The sequence below is a fragment of the Heloderma suspectum genome, chromosome 5 (genome assembly GCF_057233095.1).
Source record: "Heloderma suspectum isolate Gila_16-S chromosome 5, 16-S_ref, whole genome shotgun sequence".
NCBI classification, from domain to species: Eukaryota; Metazoa; Chordata; class Lepidosauria; order Squamata; family Helodermatidae; genus Heloderma; species Heloderma suspectum.
Genome location: NC_139462.1, coordinates 201,215,358 through 201,241,187, shown reverse-complemented (window position 1 = coordinate 201,241,187; position 25,830 = coordinate 201,215,358). Strand labels below are relative to the sequence as shown.

Below are 25,830 nucleotides of genomic sequence, written 5' to 3'. Positions count from 1 at the left end.
CTCTGGCCTCTTAGAGGGCAAGACATGACTGATCCATTCTTGGTAAACTGCTAAACTCATTCCCTTCCCCCAGACAGGCATGACTATTACGACATGTCAACAAATCCTTAAGGATGGAATGAAACAAAGCAAATCCAGGAGCTCATTAAAATGTGTGTTGCTGTTTTTTTTCAAAAATGCGCCAATGCTATAAAAACATCAACTGGCAAATATTCACACGATTACTAAATATTGCGTGACTTGTGAAACATAATCTCGGCCATACAAACTTGTATATCATGCAATTTCATGAATTATGCAAATAAAGATTTAAACTATTCACAACAAAACCCAGTGCTGCACTACTCTCATTGCAGAGAACTAAGGGGACTGAATGCATCAATCACAAAAGTCACAGGAGACATTGTTGCATTCCTGCCTGTTCATGGCTCTGCTTAAACATTTACATTTCAGACAGTAGAAAGATACTGCAGAAGTCGCTGTTGTACAAAACAGCATTCACTTCCAAAATGCAGCAAGCTGCTGAATACATAACTAAATTAAAGAGCAAGCAGGCAGTAAAGAACTTAACCGTCCAAAAGAGATGCTTTGAAGAACTCTAACTTGCCTGGTTGACTGTTTTCAGACTGAGCTGTATGTGCTGCCATTGCTGAGGTGGGATTCAGCCTAATGCCATACACATGAGATGGAGGCAGGCCAAGGGAAGCTCCAGGTAGGGTGCTTGCCTGCACAAAAGTAGAATTAGAATCTTTTAAATTAAAAACTTCCAGAGGAAAACTTAAAGGCATAATCTTAAAGCATTAAAATATTTTTTAAAGTAATTCAGTATAGGCAATCCAAGAATGTTGATCAAGTACACTCTTTATATCAAACTTAGAACTAAAGAAATGGATTTGCAAAACTTTCTGAACTGTGCCTCATTTGCAGCTTGCTGATACATGCATTCCAACATTCAATTGCGCTTTACCAAAAATGTCATGAATTACAATTCAAAGAAACTGGTACACACACAGTATGTTGGGTACACAAAGAATGGCTTACATTTCCAAATCACATTGGCAATACCAGGACTTAGCTACATGGTGACCATGTAGTTATACTAATTATTTAATCTTATTAAACCATTTACAAAATAAGGGCAGGTAGACAACAGATGTCTCACAAATGCTCGCGTTTCTTACATCACAAGAAGGCAACGGGGGTCAAAAGGTCCAACTTCCAGCTTTATAGTTTAACCACACAGAGTCATATTTCCTTTGGTGTATTCTGTCATTAGTGAAACCTGCGCACTATTTGGTTACTTCCTATTTCAATACATAAGGAAACCAAACTTTTGTTTGTATTTTATTTTACCGAAAGCAAAGCAGCCATTACAAGTATGTTTTCTATACAATAAAGGGCTCAGCGAATCACAGCTCTGCCCTTATACGGAATGCATTTTTGGCAGTTAGCCAGCTTGACTTACTGAAGAGCTCATCCAAAGTTTGTACTCATTCATTCATGTTTCTAACCACAATTCTGAAGGTCTCTGCTGGGCCTTGTGCCAAACAAGCGAAAATGAACCCTTGAAGAGATAACACTGAGGAGGCTGGCAGAACTTTTGCTTAATCCAGTGTAATAAAAATAGCTTCTACCCTTGACTATGTTACTTTTGACTAACATATTGCCTTTAAACACTTAATTTGGAAGCTTAATGCAACAGATGTACTGCTACTACTTTTCCAGACAGTTACCTCTAAGAATAGTATATTACAGATTTCAGCCTCATGAGCTTGGCACACAGAAAATTAGATACAAATCTGAAATTATGAACAGTTTTAAATTTGAACTTGCCAAAGAGCTCTCTTTAGAATAAGTTACCTTCTAAGTACAACCCAACCAAACTAAAGTGCTTAATTATTTTATTATTATTATTATTATTATTATTATTATTTATTTTATTGAATAGGCTGCAATCATAAGCATACTTACTACGGAATAAGCCCTACTGAACACAGGAGACTTACTCATGAGCAAACATTGCACTATATACACTACTGAGTTCAGTAAAAGGAGTTAATCATATACTTAACTTGCCACTAAAATCAGCAGAATTTAGAAGTGCTTAAAATTCGGCTGGGTTGTCCCCTAAAAATGTGTAAGTGCACTCAATGGAAACATACTGTTTCAAGGCAAATATTCCAGAGTATAACCTGTACCTCAAGAAGAATCTTACTCTGCCATCAGGCTTTGGTCTTTAGCCAACATGTTAAGCTTCTACAAATGTATACATTTATCAACTATTTCAAGTGATGGTTGATAACCCGTGCTTAGAAACCATTTGGAGATTATGCCCAATAGCCACTCCACAGGTTTTTCTATTATGATGTGCCAACAAGGCACCGACAAAATATATATAAATACGAACTCAGAAAACTAGGTGAGATTATTTTGAATCCCATTCCAACAGAATATTTTTTACAGAGACACATCAGCAGGAAAGTAAGGCCAGCCAAAAAAATAAATAAATAGACTACACCTACAAAACAAAACACGTAAATATGAAACACCAAGGCAACCAGGGAAGGGGAAATGACATAATACACATCAGAAATATCGATGTTTTCATTACTGATTTGTGACATGCCAATAGCCAAATCCAAAGAACAGGTCTTCCTGTCACGCTGTAAGAGAACCATAAGAGCCGATTCCTTTGATCATTTACCATGTTAGATTTGGGGATGGGGACAAGACAGTCCCTTCAGAACTTCACTCTGAATATGTGAACATTTTAAGCTCCATCCCACAGGGACAGGAATGTTGCATGTGGGACCTGGATGAGCTTCCGTTATGCATTAAAAACGTGGCTGTTCAGGCAGGCATTTGGGGTGGGTTAGGGTATTTTAGAAAATGTTTTTATTGTAGAATTTTATTGTTTTATTGTATGTTGTACATCGCCCAGAGTGGCTGGGTGACCAGCCAGATGGGCGATTAATAAATTAAATAATAAATAAAATAAAAATATGGCCCTGCTGCTCTCTTCTGAACACCTGAAGAGGGCTAGTATTCAATGACAATCAAGTCCTGGCAAGTATGCTTAGGACTACAGCCCTGAATATGCAAAACAGCTCTGCTGAAAAGCAGCAAAATAAAAGGAGCCAATAAGAAAGTTCTCTCTGCGGTATCTCTCCTGCAACGGTTCAGTCACACCCATAAGTTGTCAGTTGATACTGTAGTCATCAAGCGGTGAACATGCATGTACAGGGATGAGCCAGTAGAGTTATGGATTACATGTGCAGTTCTGAATTCATTTGTATAAAGTTATGAACAAACCACACTCTTCAGAAGAAAATCAGAGTCATATGAAATAAAGGCTTGACCCAAGTCTTAATACTTTATTTACTGTCTTCTTGATTACTCTCCCAAAAGGCATAACAGTTAAAACGGGATTAAAAGGCAGATACGACATTGGAGCTCTGAGTATTTGCAGAATTATTTTTCTGGTCTAATAAATCTAGAAAAAATCCAGATCTTTACATTACCCCTCTAAGCACAAGGAAAACACTAAGCCTATTTTCCTATACAGTAACAGTCACTGGTGTAAGTAGAATATTAATACCCTATTGATGTTCTCCTCAATGAACATTTTTGCTGCAAGCATTTTCATACCTCTGTAAGATAGAACCATTGGTAAGTATCTACAGAGCTGCATTTTGGCAAGTCCAGTTGGGGCTACTTCCCCCCTCTAAACAGCAAAGCCCCATGACATATTACAAACTGCTTTTGAGATCCCATTTCACTTCAAAAAGCAGTTTGCTATACAACATAAGAATCTGCTGGTCAAGAAACATGATTAGATGCATTTGGATTCTAGCCACCAATTGTATATGTACCATCTTATACATAATCTACTTGTATAGTAGATTAAGCCCTATTGAGTTTAATAGGCTTTACACCCAGGTAAGTGTGTATAGGATTGCAGCCTTAGTTGCAAGTAGTAGGTTTATATCAGGCTATATAACTGGCCTTGTCAAACAATTCAAAAATTGCTGGTACCTTTCCAATTATAGTATCTGTCCAATCAACTACTTATAAATAAAAGAACAAAACCCAATTAATTTGTACATTGAAAAGTTATCTAAATAAAAAACAAGATTTATATCAGTCTTCTCCATCCTGGCACCCTCCAGATGCGTTGAACTACAATTCCCATTACCCCAGCCAGCATGGCCAATTATCATGGGTGATGTGAGTTGTAGTCCAACACATCTGGATGGCACTAGGTTGGTTAAAGAGAATTATAAATATAATATACACATTTGTAATAAATACAGTTTCAAAGGATCCATTGTACACTCAGGTATAATGACCTATGTCCCACTGAAATCAACACAACATGGACATATATATAATAGGGTTCAGGATTGGAGACAAAATAAATTAGTTCAGTTAAAGGTGTGAATAAGTATTGCAGTGCAATCCTAAACATGTTTACTCAAAAATAAGTCCTTTTATGTTCAATGCAGCTTACTCCCTTTAAGTGTGGTTAAGACTGCAGCTTTAATAATGGAAGAATATATGCTTTGTTGATTGAAACAAGGCAGACAATAGGCACAGATCTGTTAATACTTGTTTTAAATGTTCAAACTCTGGCAAAGCTAACATGTCTCTACTGAGGATCTATTGAAGAAAAACCGAAACAGCAAAGTAGCTAATATATATCAGGCTTGGCATGATTTTAAACCACACTTAAGATGAGGGGACTTTTCTCAACCTGTAGTTCACTCGCTATTTTATCATCTAACATTTAAACTTTAAAATACTTTAAAGATACTTTAAAGTTTTCTGTTATATATCTGGCAGCTACACATTATACTGACAATGTGATTTCTAAACTGTGACAAAATGTGTAGAAAATTGGTCATGAAGCTAGAACCATACCCTAAATCAAGCTACTGTCTTTTTGTTAGTGAAATAGGTAGAAGAGGAAGAAAAATGGGATTAAGTAATAACATGGTTGTGATAACTTCATTTGGCAGAAAAGTAAAGTATTAGATTACTGCATTATTTAAAAGTGAAGTAGAAGCATGTCTATGTTTCAGCTTTCTAAAGAAAACATCTATTAAAAATGCAGAGTCATCCTGTAAATACACTTAAGGTCATAGATTTCAAGCACACCTAATACACAACAGTTGCAAGACTATACTATATTATTTCAGCTACATCGGTTTAACCAGAAGCATCAACTCAAGAAGGAAACATGCTTTCTATCCATCTGTACTAATGAGATCTTATTTTTAAAATTAAAATTACACTGTTTCAAACTCACAGATTCTGAATGCTCACACATATACCAAAATACCTTTCATTTATAGGTAATGCAATATATTGAAAACAGAAGCAGATCATGGAAGACATTATAAATCTAGCACTTTAATGTTCATATCAAATTGAATTCATCTGCTTATGCTTTTCCCCATACTATATGAAAATGAAAAACAAACTCAATAACCCAGTGTTTTAAGTGAGACATTGCATGTACATATTCCTGTGAAGATATATGAATAGAGTTATTGGCAGAAAACACAGGACATGACCCAGTGCACCTAAGCTGCTGGCGTCCATGCATGAAGGATTCACACAGGATCAGTAGACCCTTGTTTTCCCCTCCCATTGCCTACGTGTGCCCATGGGCTCACAGGCAGCATGAATAGCCAATATATGGAATGGCAGTCATGTGGTTGTTTCCATTCCAGCCCTTCCCCTCTGGTCAGTGCAGGTTACTCATGTACCAGAGCCCATTATACTGCCTGCGTACATGCAGGTTGAGAAAGGAATGAGAGAGAGAAAGAGACAGAGAAACAGAGACAGAGACAGAGAACAGAACCCTATTGTGACTATGGAAACCATCTGTACATGAGTACAGTACCAACAACTGACAGCAGACTAGGTGGTGAACAAAAAGTGTTTTTAGCAGTTATTTCTACAACTAGCAAATATTTTAGATGATCTGTACATCACATTTCAAAGAAATCACTTTGAATTTAAAAAATGATAGAAGGAAAAAGATTATACTATATTATACTTTTACTAAGCAACATTACAGAATGTTTTATGATCTTAACAATCAAGCATAAACTCCCAATCACTTTAACTTTTAGGATATTAAATATATTCTGATACAGATCCCATTCCTGTCTAAGCTCCCCACCAGTAAGGTTTTAATACTCAGCGTGTGATGAGAGATGAAACCAAGTGTGAACAACTTTCAGGTCCCATGAGAAGGCTGACTGTTGAAGCTGTCAGGTTCAATTGCATCATTCCACATTATTCAATGCCCCAAACTTCTCTCTAATTGTTAGGGGCTTAACATATTCAAAACCATTGTTTAGGCTAATGCTGAAATGCCCACAGTTGAGCTTCCATAAAGAAGGGGGAGGGATTTAATTGTACTTAAACCATTACTGAACTCTCCTTCATTCATGATAGGACAACAAGAAAGGACTGAGCCACCAATTCCAGAGCTCCCTCTTAATCAGTTTATATCTAATCAATACCCTTTTGCGGAATTAGTCTGTTAATAGTTGGGGGTCACAATTATTTCCATACTATTTCTGTACTTTAAAACTAAATGAAGAACAGTTTTCACTACTTGCTTCTACCTGGAAATTTTTTCTTCATATAAATGTACATTTTTAACTTAGAATTCTAATTCTAATTCGTATATATAGAAGGGGGAAGATGCATGCTTAGGATGATAAAGCTATCCAAGTGCAGTTTTTGTTCACTTTTCTAGTGTAAGCTATGTCAACAAAAAATGCTAATGACCTGTTAATATTTATGTTTTTCTACAACTGCTGCTAATTTAAACTAGGCTTGTATGGAAAAATCTGCAGCTGAATTATGCCTCTACAGTCACCTTAATCGTCACATCACGTAATTGAAAATTTCAAATAAAAGAATAGTGAAATCATATTTTCATTTGAAGAACACTCTGTATTTCCCAAGGAAAAGAACAGGTGTAACAACACAGTTTAACTATATGCTATGACACTGCTAGATATAGAGCAATCTAATCAGCACTATCAATACATTAATTTGCTAGCTAATAACTAGGTTCTAATTTTCTTCTTAAATTATATGATTACTTTATACTGAGATGCTTAAAACATTTGTTAGGAGGAAAAGACAAAAAAGGTGGCTGCTAGTAATGATGGGGTGTTTCCAATGTAATGCTAGCAGAAAAAGTACAAGAGGTGTTCTGCTAGCCATTGCACATTCCACCAGTGATTGTGTGCGCACTGGCCAAAAAAAACAAAAAAAAAAACCCTAGCCCAACCAACTTAGCATAACGAAGTCATCAGCAGTTGGGCAATGGCTTGCACAAGAGGAATCAAAGTACTGCATCTGATACTTGCGCAAAGATGAAAATGGCATTTCTGCAAGGGACAGAAGCTTTGTGCTAGCAGAATGACACCACTGGATATACCGAAAATCCTCTAATAAACCAGAACAGTTTATGTGAAGGATACAGAGAATGTTTTTGGGGAATCAAGTGGAGACACAACTTTGTTGAATTTATTTATTTTTTATTTATTAAATTTCTTAATTGCCCATCTGGCCGGTCACCCGGCCACTCTGGGCGACGTACAATGGTACAATTTAAAACAGTAACAAATGAAATCTTCACAGCTCCTTTTTCTCCAGCCACATTCATACTCTAGTATTGAGTCATGATTAGACTATTGAAATCAATGGGACTTCAGTTAGTCATGAAGATTCTGCTGCAACAACATTGTTCAGTATCCAACTCCAGAAGGACCTTCAGTGGAGAGAGCAATCCTATGGTCCCAGGACCAGTGTCCCAGGGACCACAGGATTCTGCTATGACCTGAGAAGGGGGACTTTGGAATCTGATCCCTCCCCCGCATAGCTGCTGCAGAAAGAATCGCACTGGCTGCTTTCCAAGGCCGCAAAAGCAGCCTAGGAGGGCCTGGGAGAGGTGTTCCGGTGGGAAAGGAGGGAAGAGGAGAGGGCAGGATACAGTGTTCCCTATGGCCTTTCCAGACCCAGCCCTGCCCCCGGCAGCACGACTACTGTAGATGGGCTCAGAGGCCTGTCTAGAGGAAAATGGCAGGCCACTGGATACTTGGAAGCCTTCGAGATTGCTTCCACCTAATGAGGACCAACCTATACAATTGCACCCTAAGTGAAATTACCTCCTGGTGCTCCTAATACAATATTAGTTTTCTGGATTCACTCTCCCTATGACTGAGGGTAATACTTTAAAGATGCAACACAGACTTTTGGTTTTGTTGTGTTTGCCTCAGAGGCAGAAATACAGACAGGAATTAAAATAGATGGGAGGAGTCCAGCAGAATTAAATGCTTCAGCATTTGGTATAGACACATCAACACTCCAAAAGGCACAGAATGATTTAGGAGATGTAGGAACCTAAGTCAAAGCATCCTTGACCGAGCAGGGGGTTGGACTCAATGGTCTTATAGGCCCCTTCCAAGCCTACTATTCTATGATTCTATGACCCCCGCCCTTTGTATAACAAATAATTAAAGCAGAAGGAAAGGGACTGACACGAAACAACTATAAACCTTAATTTAGGTGCTGACGGACTATATTAAAAGAGCAATCCTGAATATTCCATAATTTTACATGCTCCAGCTCAAAATGTTAAAAAATTATTAGATTAGCTCTTTAAAAATAGGTGATCTTAGTGTATCAGTGTGCAATTTGTAATCCAACTCTAGGTTGTTGTTTTTAAAAGGGAAATCATTTATGCCTCTCCTCTGATTAAATATCAAGGAATTTCTACTCTGACATAATATTCTGGATGTTGGCATCTGAATTTTCCACATCACATGACATTTCAACATCACTTTTTGAAGCTGGAATGATATCAAATATTGGAAGCCCTTTTCTGTTTACAGTTAAGGACACAACTAGAAATTATAGAAGTTCATTCTTGTACCTGTCTAGCAGCAGAAATCACATAAGTTCAGCAACATGAACATGAAATCTTCCAATGCACCATTTACTTTATATCAATATTTGGCTGTGCAAACCTACATATTTCTACTCAGAAGTAAACCACACTGAATTCAATAGGGCTGACTCCAAGCTAAGCGAGTATATGATTGCAGCCTTAGTAAGTGTAGTTATATAAACTCTTACAAGAGGCTATGTTTGCTCCAACCCTCCCCACAATAAATACAACTGGACAAAAACGATTTTTAGTAAAGCAAGCAAAGTTATCATCAGGAACTGGTGTGGCATATCACTAAAAAGTGTCTCAACACACACACGCGTGCTTAGTGATGCATACCAGCCAAATTCGAACACTGTTCTCATCTACAAAATGCTTGAAATTACATTAGAATTATTTCGGTAACTTAGAAGGACTTTGTATTATCAACAAACTTTGACCATTCTTGTGAAAGATTTTTCAGACTACCTTTCCAAAGTTATACCTATTTTGACATTTTTTCACTGCATATAGTTTTTTTTTTATTAAAAACACATAAACATTTTTCACATTCACCAATACTATTGTCTCAGGAAGCTAAACTGAAGGAGTGCTACACTCAGTTCATCGAAGAGGTCAATGTGCCTCAGTTGCCTGGAGACTGATGGTTGCTACAGCAGCACCAGATAAACCCAACTAAATAAGCTTCAGCTTGAAGGCAGAAAGCATTTACTGCTGGACTGAAACACTGATGCAGTTGTCTCAGCATGCAGAGTGCGCAAAATCATGTAACTGTATCAGTCTTGCTGAATTATATTTATACAGGAGGGCTACATTAGTGAAATCAGTTTATTAAAAAGTAAAGATTTTAATTGGACTAAATATTACCACTATGAGCAACTATGATTCCTTTGTTCTTCTAGTGGAGTCACATGTTATGTGGAATTTTCCCTCTGGCTGTAAATTCCTCTCTCCTACCCCCAAAGTCCCCAGCCATAATGACAAAGAGAGGGGTTTGCATAGTTTTTTCTAGTATTTGGTAATATTCAAATAAAATTTTAAATACAAGTGGATACACCATATAATAGAAATTTCTATCATATTCTGTTCAAGCTCACTTAAGTATAACCGTAAGTGAAACAAAGTATTTGATTTCTTGTGTCAGAAAATACTACATGTTATTTGCAGTATCCTTCTAATAAGGAGAGAAAGAGAGAACATAGATTAGATATGGCTGCTTTTATTCATGTCAGCCAGAGGAGGTCACTGTGGAATGATACAAGTATCACTTTTCACTTCAGAAACACAAGGAAACTTGGGACAAAGTTCAGGGCCTGACATAAGATTCTCCCTCATACTTGTGTGTGGAGCTGCTTCAGACAGCTGAAACTATTAACTACTTAGGGTGAGTTCACACATCACGCTAAACCAGCCTGAGAATAAGCCACAACAGGTGGCTTGTCTGTTAATCCCAGCAGATTATCTCTTGCTTGGTGGCTTGCCATGGCTTCTTTCTCCCTCAGTCCCTCTCTGTCCTCGCGGCCACTACCTGCACGTATCCCAAGGGCCTTTGTAGCAGAAACCCTCATTTCCTTGTTCCCTACATCAGCCCTTTCTGCAATTGATCCGCTGGGGTTGCCGGCTCACAAGGGGAACTCCCCCCGCCCCATGATCACAAGACTGCCTGTGTGCTATTGAACCCAGCATACCCATATCCCCCGCTTGTCAATATGACAAGACAGAGCAGTAAAACGAAGGTGAAAATTATGCAAATTTCCTAGCAGTGGACATTCCCTCCTGCGCACTTGCCAGGAACAAGAAAAAAATTATGAACGTGTTTGGGACACTCGCACATGTTCTTTCGTCAAGATTTCTATGAAAAAAAAAGAAAAATAATTAAAAACTTATCCAGAGGGAGAGGGCGCCGAGAAGGGATATGGGAGAATGGTAGCACTAGTGAGATCGCGAGGAGTGGAAGGGGCTTTTGCTGCTCTTGTCGGACAGCTCTTTAGCTGTTCCCAACAACGCACAATAAAACTGCCCTGCCAGGTTCAGACATCACAAAAAGCCACACTGAGAACAAGTCACCCTAAACAACCCTACTACAGGCCATGGGTTCTCAGGGTGGCTTGTTTGTAAAACCACTCCGGGTTTGGACATCATTCTAAGCCACTCTGCAACAACCTACAATAACAACCTGCCATGGCTTAGCGTGACATGCAAGCCAGATATTACAAGTTCAATAAACACTAAATGACACTGTTGCTCTATCACTCCTTTCAGGAAAAATACCACAGGCATGTTTTAATTGTCCCCCACATTAAAGTTAAGATTTAAAGAACATAATGGGGTGGGTTAGGGTATTTTTTGAAATACAACGTTTAATGTGGAATTTTATTGTTTTAAACTGTTGTATTATTGTACATCGCCCAGAGTGGCAGGGTGACCAGCCAGATGGGCGATTAAGAAATTAAATAAATAAATGACATACATGTATTGGAAATGCCCATTATTACAAGTATTGCGAATACTTGCAATCAACCCCAAAGAGAAGCCTATTTGATAGAACAGTCTTATACATGGCTATTGAGAATTAAGTCCCCCTGAGTTTGATGGGGCTTACTCACAGGTAACTAGGTAAGGGATTACAGCCTTTGATTGTACTAGAGATACTCTAGCCACAACAACAACAAAAAATACTGCCTTGTGTTAGCCCATGCCTGCATGTTGGGGCAAGTCCTTTTCTTCTACAAAGAAAATGACCTAGTTTGCAGGACACAACAACCCACACTGGGTTGTCACTCTTGTTTGTTTCAGGGTGACTTGTGGTGACATCTGAACCCAGAGTGGTTTCCTCGGCATGGTTTTTTAAGCATGCACAAGCCTAAGGCCCAGTTCACACATAAGAAGCCACCATGGGTGAATTTCCCTGTGGAGCTTCCTTGCCGCTGCCACCATTTTCAATATTCAAGCCATGGCAGGAGTGTAGAGGAGCTGTGCTGCAAAGGCCCCTAGGATACTTGTTGGGAGCAGGTGGGAAGACTAAGGGGGAAAAAACTATGGCAAGCTGGCGAGCACCTGATTGTCAGCAGCAGCTTGGCTTAGTGAGTGATTAACCAACCCACCATGGATTGTTTTCAGCATGGCTTATCATTATGTGCGAACCAGCCCACTATTTATTATAAAGCACTGAAGGGCACATCATTCTACATATAAAAAGTAAAACATTTAAATACATCAGAAGCTGGCTAGAAAGGCAGCAGATCTGTTAGATATAAAGGTAGAAAGGCTGAAATTTTGGCAAAACGAAACTAATTCTTTCATCTTCACTACAAAAGATCAAGATCTATTCAAATAGTAATCAGAATTCACTCAAGTATTCTTAAGGAAATTAAATGAGAAAAAGGTCCAACTATTAACAAACACATTCCAATGCCATTGGAAGATGGACTTTATAAAATGGTGCAGGAAACATGTCCCAAACAATTTTTTTAGCGGACAGTATTGTTAAGGATGTAGGGAAATGGCCATGCTGAAGGAAAGTTAAAAGCTTTTGCCAGAATATGTCCTTTAAAGGTTTTGACAAATATTTGGACAGAGGTATAGTGTATATTTGGTTTTTGACAAGGTACCTTGCCAAAGACATCTGGAGCTTGGCAGCTATGAGATAAAAGGGAAGAACTTCTTATATACTAGGAACTGGTTAAATGACAAAGAAGCCTGAGTAAATGGAAATTTGTCATAATGGAGAGAGGTAAATAGCATGGTACCACAAGAATCTGTATGAGACTGGTACTCTTCAAAGCATCTATAAATGATCATAGAAAATAATAGACAGAAGGATTTAATTGACAGGATGACTGGGAAGACTGAGGGCATCAGTTACTAGGCCCCAAATTTCCATTCAAGTCTTTGAAGCCTGGTCAAAAGCTTTGGGTAGGGACGTCACCACAATCCTATGCATGCTGAGGCAGAAAAAAAGTCCCATGACTCTCAGCATTCTCCAGCCAGCACTGCTAGGTGGGAGTTGCGGGGCTTTTTTTGCTGTCTAAATATATATAGGATTTCACCTTTACAGCATAAACAGCTGGTTGGTGGGATAGATGCCTTCTTTTTCCAGCCTTTTGTAGCAGTATGAATATGATAAGCCAAGAAACTAATAGTTGCAATCCATCATGCTTCTTGTATTGGGCATTTTAAGAACATGAACACCCACATACTACATGCTCTATAATTGTTTCAACGGCTGGAGTTCTGACTATGAATGTGGAGTATTTATTCCCTCCTCCTTAAAAAAAACCACAGTGCTCATATGAACAGTATGGGGTTGAACCCCATAGAAAGTCAGAGATTGTTCTTTTGACAGAAGAGATATCTGCATTCACGGCGTCTTCCATGATGTAAATAGAATTAAGGTTAATGTATGAAACAAATAGGAAGCAGGAAGTTCACATTATTCTCAGTTCAATTCGAGGTACAGATTGGAATTAAAAAGAGAAATGGTGATATAAATCGGTCAGTAGTGGAAAGAGGTACAGTAAGGCATCCTTTCAGCACTACTGAAGAAAAAAAAAAAACAGTCAACGAACACACCTTGAACTTATGGCAGTTCACTTTATTTGGGGTTCTACACATGCATGCACCTTGTTACACATATTTATAAAGCAAGCTGGAATTGTAGGGAAAAGCTTCAGGTAAGTACCACTGTGCAGTACATCATATCTACTAATATCAATCTCAATTCTCCAAGTGCCAGTCCTTATGTAGCCAGAAAAGTACCATTCATGCACAGAAAATATTAGCAGTAGGTGAGCAGACTTTAACACTTTTCTAAACTGGAAGAAAGTCGGCCTTTTCCCTCCAAATCAGACTATCAATGTGATCCTATTACTAATATAGGTACGTGTGGGCAGATGGGCTAGTAACCTCCATTAACTTACAAGATTTCTTTAAACCTCACCCTACCTCTCGAAGAATCAGGGAAGAGCTCCTACAAAAACCATATACAAATGTGATCAAAAGTGTGGAGGACATGGGTTAAATATGGAGATAATAAAATATGCAGGTCATATCACAGTCAATAAACAGTATCAAGACATTTTTAGTCAACAGAAGTCTCCTTTATCTAAAAAAAACAACCCCAAGGCAACATTAACTAATGGCCTGACAAATTCAGAGCAAACACAGGGTAGCACTAAAGTGTAAAAAGAAGGGGTGTTGCCAGTATGCCACAAACTGGTACCCTTCCTACCAAAATAGAAGATGCATTATCCACACACATCCTTCCTCTAGGACTCTATGAAAAAGTGTTATAACAATAACCAGAGAAAGATAGACTGAATGCCAAACTGAAGCAATAAACATAAGATTTAAAGAAAATACATGACTTAGGCTACAACCCACACTTACTTGGGAGTAAACTCCATTAAACTCAATAGCACTTACTTCTGAGTAGACATGCATAGGACTGCACTTTTAGTGTTGCATAAACAACTTGCCAAAAAGAAGTCTATAAACTGTTTGGCAGCCACTATCTCAAGAACATTAAAATAACAAAATAAGAGTAATTCTAACTCATCTATTATCATCTACTTTTTTTGGAGTGATGAGGTTAAAAAACAATAACTGCCTTTGTAAAGGACAAACTTAACTGTTTCTTAGCACTTCAGTTACGTATATTACATTATATACATTGAACTGCCATTAAAAAAACAGATCTATGCCACAATTGTAAAGGGTACATATAACTGCTTACAATGGCAGAAACCATGTGATTGAAAACTTAGCAAATAACCACAGTTCTAAGTGAAAACTGAGCTAATAACAAAAAAAGCACAATATTTTATCACCACATTTTGTAGAGAAGGGTAGAAATGAAACTACAACCTAAACAAAGAAAATACAGACCAAAAACCTTGTACTGCTTTATGTCAGTGGCTATAGCAGTTACCAAACTTAGAGGAAAGGTTCTTATTTATCTGTATTTATTTCACCTGTAAAGCTTGAAACTAATGAAGGAAGGCACTTATAGAATCAGCATTTCATTGAGAAGTGTCCTTACTAGATTAACCCTTTCAGGGAGCATACTGGCCCACGGGGGGTGTGCTGGGAGTTCTAGGACTTTTTCTATCTAAACATGCATAGGATTGCTCCCTTAGTGTTGAATGTGGGTAAAAGCCTTCTTATCATGACAGCTGTTTTAGTAGAATTTTTTATGTCTAATTTTTTTTAAAAGACTGCATTTGGGGGCTACTTTAGACATAAATACTGCAGCTAGAACAGCTATTGTGACAGAACATACGCTTTTCACTCAAGTGAGCACTACAATGGTTAATGTGGTAAAGATACTTCCCCTTTAACAAAATCAACAAGTATCTTAACTTTGAGAGCCAGACTCTACAGGTGAAATAACAACAGGTAAGAAGGCTTCAACTAAAGTATCTATTCTAATCAAACATGCTCTAAATCAGCTTCCCCCAATCTGGTGCCTCCAGATGTTTTGGGCTAAAACTCCCAAGATTCCTGGCCATTAGCCATGTTGGCTGGGGCTGATAGCACCTGAAGTCCAAAGTGTCTGGAGGACACCAGGTTGGGGAAGGCTGCTCTAAATTAATTGCTGCTATCAATAGAAAAAAACAGTGCAAGATTTTTTGTAAGTATTTTTTCCTCTTGTCATTCAGCTCACAAACATTTTGCTCCTTTTCTCACGCAGCTGGCAAAATGCACAACAAAATGATAAAATAAACAGCTTTTGGCTATTAGCTGGGTTTTCACTTTTAGCTGTGGTTATATACAGAAGTTTTCAATGATGATTTCTACCTTTCTGAGCAGTTATGTTATATATAGTATATATTATGCAGAGGATAAACTCCAACCTCCGAAAGGAAAAGTTTATAATCAAGAATAGATTTCTCTTAAGGTATGTATTTCAAACCCTAATACATATAACTACTTTATTGCACAACATAAGAAAATAGTTTTCTAACGCTCTGTTCAAGTACAACGACCAAGCCACTGTTTGCAAGCTTGCTACTCCCTTTCTCCTTCCTTTGTGGGATCAGATTCCATTCATCACATCCTGGTTTGGTAAAACCATACTCTGCCATGATGTATGAATAGGAAAACTATTGTTTGTACAACCCATAATTTGTTTCCACACCAGAAATTGAACACAATGGTTTGAAGTGGGTTTCCATTTCTGGTTTGGAGGCAAACTATAGTTGGTTCAAATCAGGAAGAGAAACTGGGGTAGGGAGAAAGTGCGTTAACCCACAATGATATCACCCCTTTTCATGCCAAAGGCATTCTCAAGCCAGTATACAGGATTAAAACAATATCACCAAAACAAGCTAAAACACCATTCTTAAAACAGCGAGAATTCACAATGAAACATGCCAGGAACAACCAATACAAACACATCAACTAGTGATGTGTTTGTATTGTAACACACCCATCAAAATAGAACAGTATCTTAAGAAACTGCTTAAAAGTAGGCGAAGAAGCCTCTCAAGGGCCCTCTCGTCCTCTCCAGCTGCACCTTGGCTGGTGGGGGAACAACAAGGGTCTCAGAAACCAAATTAAGATCTTAAGCAGGATCATATGAGAGAAGGCAATACCTGATTTTGTAGGTCTGTATCAAGTCATCTGCTCATTATATATAGTTTTCCTTTATATTGCCATGGCTGGCTTGTATGACTAATGAATACTGCTATATTACAGCAATTACTTGCTATGATTCTATCATAACGTAAGTGATCAGACTAAGAAGTCACAGCAGCTACGCTGGCTTTCAGATTTACTTACAAAATAGAAGGTAAAACAGTGCAGTCAAGAAATAAAAATAGATTATGCATATCAATCAAGAACTGATATACATCAATATTGCATACGCTTGGTTAGTCAGAACCCAATGTGGGATTCTAAATTAGTGACTACTAGTCAATTGAAATCATGTAAGGGAGCAATCCTACCAGGATAGGCGGCCGCCTTTGAACTCGGAGGCGACCACCTATCCAATGCAGGACAGGAGAAGCACGGAGAGGAAGATCCCCTCAGGACACCCTTCAGCTGCCCTGCATTTTCAGCTAGACAGCTGATGTCGCCTGTCTAGCCGTAGGAAGGCAGGGTGGGGGAAGTGGCTGCCGGATGACATGTTGGATGTGTCGTACCAGCACTTCTGCCTTCCCCACCCCAGAACACCCCCCCCCCGGAACGCCCTGTTTTCGCCACACTGTGCTTCTGTTCTGAGCGTGGAGCGCGGGGCTGTTCCAAGCTGCCTGCGAGGCAGTATGGGAGCAGGGGAAGCTCGGTTCTCTGGAAACCGACCTCGGAGTGTGGGCTCCAAGGTTGGTTTCCAGAAACTGATGTATCCTGTGGCAATCTAGCCGCTGACTAGTGGCCATAGGATTGTTCCCTAAAGCACTCACTGAAAGCAGCAGCTCAGAAGGCAAATATCAGCACAGGTATTAATGGGGTAGCAAATAATCGAGAACATGTCATTATGCCAATATATAAATTCATGGTACACGGACAGTGAAAACTATGTGCAGAAACTAAAATAATTAGAAATAAATGGGAAGTCTCAAATATGAGAGAGGTATAAGACATAGACCTATGCATGTTTAGGCAGAAAAAAAGTCCTACAACTCCCTACATTCTCTACCTGGCATGGCTGGGTGGGGATTATGGGAGTTGTGGGACTTTTTTCCATCAAAACATGAATAGGATTTCACCCTTAGACATTTAAAGGGTTTTTTAATCCCAGCTTTCTATATAAAATACTAAAAGATTTACCATCTCACACAGTTTAACATTTGTATCTAGTTAACTGAAATAATAAATACAAACAGCCAACATGGTCCATTTACCACACCAATATTTGCCAGCACCAATAGCTGTAACAACCTACCTGAGTTGTAGCAACAGCCGTGGTTACAGAAGGTGTAGAAGATGGAGACAAAGTTCCCACTTGCTGCACATGACCAGAAGATTGCTGAGGTAAATGTGAACTGGAAACAGGAGTGCTAGATCCTGAGCCAGACACAACGTTTGGAAATGACACTGCTACTTCATTACTGCTATAAATGCCTGAAAAAAAGCACACACACACACAAGTGTCTTTCTAGATTCATTAACTAATTTAGTTACTACAAAAGCTGGATCCAAGTAAGATCTTCTATTGCACTTTACATAAAATAATCACTTTAAGCAACTCATTAAAGGCATATAAAAGAGGCATAAGAGCCTTAAACAGTTTTTATGTTTGTGTGTGTGTGTTTTGGTGGGGTTTGTTTTGGCCTGAAGACTTACAAAGGTTAAAGAATACTTAATCAGTCATACATCGTTAACCTGACTAACAATTATACCCCACACAGATTAGCTTTAAGTCCCCCTATAATAAAACGTAGCAATGTTTTTAAAAAGTTAATAGCTTTTAAAATACATTTTAGAGGGGAGAGTCACCTTGAAGAAAGGGTTGGTGACCATCTGAAGTATTTCTGCCCTTCCACTGCCCATTCTGAAAATGTTGAGCAAAGTCTAACAAATGGATAGCTAAGCTGTTTGGAGGGCAATCCCCCTCCTGACCATGACACCAGTGCCCTTATGCACCTCACCAAAGGAAAATCTAGCCTCCTAGGCGAAGAAACCTGTTAAAGCACTTTCCCAACACACAGTGCATCGCAGAAGCCTCTGGGGCATCCTGTCATTTTGCATTGGAACAAGTCCCTGCAGGGTCAGAATGCTGCTGTCCAGCACCTTTCTCTCCATAATCTTTTGCTTGAGGAATAGCAACGACCAGGCCAAAGGCAGTGTAAGCATCGAGCTGGTGGGTGGCCCTCCCAGTGCTAAATATGATTGGGGGCGGGGGGGAGATCTGAACTGTCCTGTTATGGGGAAATAGATCAGAAGTGGCTCCTTATAGGTTAGTTTTGTCCTAGGCAGCATCTTGCTTGGGGAGCAAACCTGGCCAGATGTAAGACAGCATGGAAGTTGCCATTTTTTACCTGGCTATCAAGTATCCAACACAAAATGAGAAGCCACTGGAGAGGTCTCTGGATTGTTCTTGGGAAAAGGTATTGGCCAGCTTAAAGGCCAGCACTGTTCTAGCCTGAAAAGGTGCAGGCCAGGTTGAAAGCTAGATGAGTGGGGGTGGGGTGAACCATGCAGAAGGAGAGTAGAAGCCCATTAAGGTACATGGGCTTCCAGTTCTTCATTCTTGCTGTGGACAAGAACAGTTACCTGTGCAGATGGCAGGTTCTATACCCACTGTATCAGCCTTTCCCAACTTGGTGTCCTCCAGATGTTTTAGACTACAACTCCCATCAGTCACAGGCAGCATGGCCAGCAGTCAGGAATGTTGGGAGATGTAGTCATAAACATCTGGAGGGCATCAGGTTGGGGAAGGCTTCACTTTATCAAGCAATAAGGTGGACTGAAGGATGGACAAATTACAAGTGGAAAAGTCACTGAAGGACTAGTGAGAACTCAAGGAGTAGTGGAGGAGCAGTGACTTGAGTAGAGCTAAATATTAAGATGATACTCATAGTATCACAGCATGACTAATTGCCAGTTAACCAGTTAAATAATGCAATAAGAGCCAAATATAGCATGCCTGAGGCTAAAGCTGATGTTGGTATGTGGTTTTTCCAATTTCAAGCAAAGATGTCAAAATACTCGTGTTGTGTTAAATATCTAGGCTTTTAATAAAAGTAATTATTATAATTTTCCACTTTGGGGGATGATATTTCTTAAGAGTTCATACAAAAGCTGGGTAACTAACCAATGCCAAAGAACTGAATCCTGTAAATAGGAGAAATGGTAACAAGTAAACATTGTTATGCAATATATTTCCATACCACTTAGTCAGGGGACCTCAAATTCTGGCTGGCCATGAGAGCCAACCATTTTCCCCTAACAGCCAGTTACTGCATCAGTACTACATGCATTTTCAAAACAGATATCACTTTAGTTGAAATGAACATAGTTGAAATTAATTAACAATTCAGGGTTTATGTTGATGAACACATGAAATGATGTTTAAGGAGGCAGATCTATGCATGTTTAGACAGCAAAAAGTCCTGGGGAATGCTGAAAGTTCTGGATTTGGGTGGGATTGCTAATACCCTGGAAGACAGAAACAAAATTCAAAGTCATCTTGATAGGTTGGAGCGCTGGGCTGAAAACAACAGAATGAAATTTAATAGGGATAAATGCCAAGTTTTGCACCTAGGAAAAACAAACCAAATGCACAGTTACAAGATGGGCGATACTTGGCTCAACAACACTATAAGTGAGAAGGATCTTGGAATTGTTGAAGATTACAAGCTGAATTTGAGCCAACCATGTGTTGTGGCTGAAAAAAGGGCAAATGCTCTTTTGGGCTGCATTAATAGAAGCATAGCTTCCAAATCCTGGGAAGTACTAGTTCCCCTCTACTCAGCACTGGTTAGGCCTCATCTGCAGTACTGTGTCCAGTTCTGGGCACCACACTTTAAGAAGGATCAGACAAACGGGAGAGGGTTGAGAGGAGGGCAACAAAGATGATCAGGGGACTGGAAAGAAAGCCCTATCAGAAGAGACTGAAAGAACTGGGCATGATTAGCCTTGAGAAGAGAAGACTGAGCGGAGATATGATAGTGCTCTTCAAGTACTTGAAACATTGTCATAGAAAGAAGGCCAGGATCTCTTCTCGATCATCCCAGAGTGCAGGACACGGAATCATGGGCTCAAGTGACAGGAAGCCAGATTCTGGCTGAACATCAGGAGAAACTTCCTGACTGTTAGAGCAGTAGAACAATGGAACCAATTACCTAGGGAGGAAGTAGGCTCTCCCACACTGAACGTATTCAAGATGAAGCTGGACAGCCAGGGATGCTTTGACTTGGATTCCTGCACTGAGCAGGGGATGATGGTCATATAGGCCCCTTCCAACCTTACTATTCTGTGATTCTATGATTCTGTACTATGCCTGAAATTATTATCCAGTTCTGACCAAGAGTAAAAAGTTACAGGTTTTTTTCTAATTTCCCATGGTAGTCAGCAGGAAGCATAAAGACTCATTTTTCCAAACCTTGACTCAGGTTTGGTGCTGAGCTGAAGTGGTTCGACTTGATGGTCTTATAGGCTGCTTCCAACCCTACTATTCTATGATTCTATGACTTTTTTCTGTCTAAAGGACTGACCCCTAAACTGTTTAATCTGTGATTCATTTAATTGCTTTTTACTGTCCTTAAGGCTAATCTTTCTTCCCACCTCCACATAATATTATAAGCATTGCTATTATACAACACTTAAATTTTCTGTTACAAAAACCACAATGTGGGGGGAAGTATGGACTTTGGCCAGTAAGATGCCTATTTTAATAAACTACGTAAGATGTTTTATTGAAATGTGAAGAAAGAATTACAAGTCTTTTAAGAAGTACAGTGTGGTAAGCTTAAAGAATAATAGCTTTTTTGTGTAATGAGTTTTCATAGACTAGAGTCTACTTCTACTTCTTCTCAGTGGTTTTTCAGGCTATATCACAGAAATTCTGTCACAGGCTTTGGAAAAGCTGATACTACTTTCTTATGCAGGATTCATGATGAAACCAGATTTTTGGCATGTAGGGTCGTTCATTTAGGGCTCACAGAATGGCCCCAAAAGTTTTATTTAGAACCTGAGTAAGAGAGCAATCCTGTGGTCCCTGGGAGAGTATCCCAGAGACCACAGGATTGCGTGTAAAATCCTTCCGAGGTCGGAGACAGCACTCTGACCCCAGGAGGAGCTGGAGATCTGCCCTCCCCACTCCCACAGCCAGTGCTGAGAGAACTGTGCTGGCTGCCTCTCCAAGGTGGTAAACTCAAGAGAGTGGGAAAAGGGAACGTTCTCGTGGGTGGGGAGGGGAGGAGACTGGAGAGGCCAGGATATGAGTTATCCTGAGCCTCTTCCAGCCTCCTTCCCTCCCCCTCCAAAACACCCTCACTAGATGGGCTAAAACACCCATCTAGCAAAATCTGCAGGGCAGAAGGACGGGAGCTCCTTTGCCACTCCTCCTGCCCTGCATTGGATGATTGGACACCTCCAACTTCTGGGGCTTCTGATCACTGCGCCCTAAAGCTTTGGGGCTTCTGATCACTGCGACAGGACTGCGCCCTAAAGCTCTCTTGTTAAAAAAGGAAAGGGAAGAAAGGTCTGCTGTATTCCAATTATCCTATAGATCATAGAATCATAGGGTTGGAAGGGGCCTACAAGACCATCGAGTCCAATCCCCTGCTCAATGCAGGAAGCCTGATTCCCAGGTGGTCTCCCATCCAAGTACTAACCAGGGCTGACCCTGCTTAGCTTCCAAGATCAGACGAGATCAGGCATATCCAGCCTGTCTTCTGCTTGATAGTAAGCTCATTCTCTGAGTGTGGATCCTCATGTAGACAAAATGGCACTATCTATGTATGCGAGGGAGGTATCATCAGGCTTGCAGGAACCTCACAGTTTGCAGAAGTACAAAAAAAAATATTAAGGGGGAAAAACCTCAGGAAGAGAGGAACCCAGAACAGCCCAATGAGGATAGCATGCTCAGTGGGCATGAAATGCTGACTGTTTGGATGCTGATGGAATGGGGATGGGGAGGATCTTGAAAGAAGGTATGGCTGGCCTGGAGCATTCCACACTGCAAAGTTTTGTAGAACACTTCCTAACTTTCAACTGTTCTACAAATTCAATCGCATGCATAGGATCAAACTGTAAAAACTCAGAACACTGGCTTACCAAAGGCTCTCTTACAAACTATAATGCAGACTTCTGCAATCTGGTGCCCTACAGATGTTTTCAACTTCATCTCCCATCGACCCAAGTCAGCATGACCAATGGTAAGGAATGCTAGGAGTTGTAGTCCAAAACATCTGGAGGGAACCAGGTTGGAGAAAACTACTAAAATGCAACATTTATATTTCTAACTGCGAACTAAAAGATCTTGCAAAAAATTGTTACCACTTCAAAATGCTCTGTTCTTCTAAACTGCCAGTCTGAGCTATGAACGCAAAAGAAATGAGGGCGGGGGGGATATACAACTTTGAATGGTGTGATTCTTTTTTCACTCCTATTTTTTCATTATTTATATTTGGCATTTAATATCTCTGTAAGGTGCCAAGGGAGGGCCTTGAAGAAGGACCTCCAGCCAGTCCGGCATATTAGGCTTTAGGGCGGGTGCCCTCTAGGCTGCAGTTCCAGCCTGAAGATAGTCACCTGATCTCTGAGCATAAATAGTCTTAGTTTACTCTCTACACCAGTTTGGACACAGTAGGCACTATAAAACCTGTGTAGCCAAGGCAGCTTATCAGTCTTGAGCGGAAGGCCTCTACCTACTTTTCTGCTTTCTTTTCCTGACTGCTGCCTAGGATTGTGACTCTTGCCAGCCACTGACTGACCTTGTATCTGCTTCTGGCCCCTTCAACTCTATTGTTGCCTTAGAACTTGATCTTCTGCCTTTGTTCCTGCCTCTGGCCCAATAATCCTTGTCTGCCTGATTCAGTGCCTGGCCTCCAGCCCATCTGTGACTGTTATCTCCACACTTCAGTATTTTTGCTAATCACCCAAACAAGCTTTAAAGCCTGGCTGAGCTTCATGTTAGCAGTTCATTCACTTGAATCAGAGAGTTCGAAAGGCATTTGCCAGAGCAGGGAAAGACAGTCACCATGGCATCCTTGGCAAGTGCTTTTCCGGAAGGCTGAACTTAAGTGTCTGAACTTCAGTGAACCGCTCATCACAATTTTCTACTTAGTCATTTGTCCCCTCCATAACTCTTCAAGTTACACGCCACTTAAAACAGGGGTGGGCAGAATGTAGATCTTTTCAACACCCAGCATTCCTGACCATGTTGGTAACTTCCAGGGCATCTGGAAGTTGAAGTCCAAAACATCTGGAGATCTAACTTCTGCCCACCCCGATTTAAAAGATATTCAGTCATATTCCCTTCATACCTTTCTCCAGTTAGAGGTCACTTTACTTCCATTGCTTGAAAGGTGGAGATGTATATTCCATTATGAAATGGACTACAACTACTTCCCTTCAAGCCATCCACTTTTGTTGTACTCTAACCACCCTGCTCCACTAGCCCAATCTACAGTAATCTCTAGTGTTCTTTTCCACCTCTTTGCCTCACTCCCTTTCCCATGAAGCTATCCTCTAACTCTTGCTCTACTCTGTTTCTTCTTTACTGGGCCAGTCCACATGATCACCACAGCCCAGCATGGCTTATTTAAGCCATGGTGGGTTGCAGCACATGCTGGTCACCATTTTGAATATTCAACCCCCAGTGGGGCATTGCCATGATTTACTGTGTCAACTGAACCTGGGAGACCTGGCTTGTTGAACGGGAAACAACCCTCCAATAACCGTACAAGAGGCCATGAATTATTGGAGGTTTATTTCCCCCCAAAGCAAGCCAGGTTCAGGGCTTGAATAGCAATGTGGTACCTGTGGGCACTGCAGCTCACTGTGGCTAAATAAATCACAGTGAGCTGCAGTGACTGTGCAGAACAGGTCATTGGCTGCGTTCAGATGTCACGACAACTCATGGTGGCTTAATAAGCTACTCACAGTAGCTTATTTTTTAAATAGTCCACGATGCCCCACCACACGACTGGGCTAATAAGCTATTGTGAGTAGCTTATTAAGTTACTGTGTGTAATTTGACTTCCCCCGCCCGGTGCCCTGCTGCAGTCCTCCCGCCCAAGCAGTGGTGCTGTTTCACTTCTAAAGTGCTGGAAGTTTGCAGAATCCAGATAAATCTTCATACACAGCCTCCCCCCACCCCCCTGTCAGGAGGAACCCAATCCACCATCAAACCTGACGCAATCACTCATCAAGCAGCGAAAATCCCAAGTGCAGCAAAAAGGGTTATGTGGTTATAAAACCTTGGGGGTTTGCAGGATCAGGACTAAACGTCACACACAGCCTCTCCTAGTTGGGAGGCACCTAATCCACCATCAAAACCCTGCACAATGATCCCAGATGCCGATTTCAGGTGTCTAAGCATAGCTTTGGGGAGGGTGTGGGAATGGGGCTGGAGACCGCATAAGAAGCTATGTAAAACAGCTTCTGCAGTCTCCTCCCCTCCCTGCCCCTCTTTTGCCCTCTCCATCCTCTGTGTTATGACCACATAGAGGCACGGAGGGGCAGCTGCTGTGGTTCTGTCTGCATGGCTACAAGGGGGAGGGGAGTGCGGTTTCTCAGCTCTGAGCTCATAGCGCTGTCTATGAGATTAGAGCCAGGAAACCGAAAAATCCTACCTCCCCCAGATGCTGTCTAGGATTGCTCTCTTAAAGGGCTTATTTTTGATAGGGTATTGTGTTTGTATCAACCTCCAGCTGGACAATGTTTCAGGACCTTATAAAAAATAATAACCAGTTGTCACTTTTTTCCCACCAGCCATGCATACATAAACAAAAGAACAGTTCCACTATACAGAACATTCTAGAGATACAACAACTAGTGCCTAATAAATTAAAATAGTTGACTCTATACTCTCTGAATACCACTGGGGTGTTACCTTTGACTGCATCATGAACCAAGGAACAATGGATAACACTAAATACCTTTTAACATAGTTTAGAAATAATACATGGTCAAAAGTGGAAGGCAGCCTGAGGTAGACACAGCTATGAATGGAGCCTAGGAATGCCAGTCACAAAAATAAAGAGAAAAGAACCTTAGTAGTAGAATAACACTATTATCCCTTTGCTACACACAAAAACTATAATAAAAGGAACCTGAGGAACTATTGACCTATCAACCTCCTGCAGGTATCTACAAAGTTTTCACTGAGATACTGAACAATTGACTCACTACAACCTTGAATTTCATCCAGTCAATAGAACACGCAGACCTTCAAT

At 40.2% G+C, this 25,830-nt stretch overlaps 1 protein-coding gene across 12 annotated transcripts in view; it reads right to left on the bottom strand.

Annotated features, from left to right (window-relative positions):
• MLLT10 (MLLT10 histone lysine methyltransferase DOT1L cofactor) overlaps positions 1 to 25,830 on the bottom strand; it is a 173,438-nt gene that overhangs the window by 22,044 nt on the left and 125,564 nt on the right. For all 12 annotated transcript variants that reach the window (XR_014792417.1, XM_084859032.1, XM_084859028.1 and 9 more), the window contains 2 exons: positions 17,868 to 18,046; positions 608 to 725 (listed from right to left, as the gene is read on the bottom strand). Coding sequence is in view for 11 of the 12 variants with exons in the window: in XM_084859032.1 (XP_084715158.1) it covers positions 608 to 725; positions 17,868 to 18,046 (297 nt within the window). In the remaining variant the exon portion in view is untranslated. The remainder of the gene's footprint in view (positions 1 to 607; positions 726 to 17,867; positions 18,047 to 25,830) is intronic.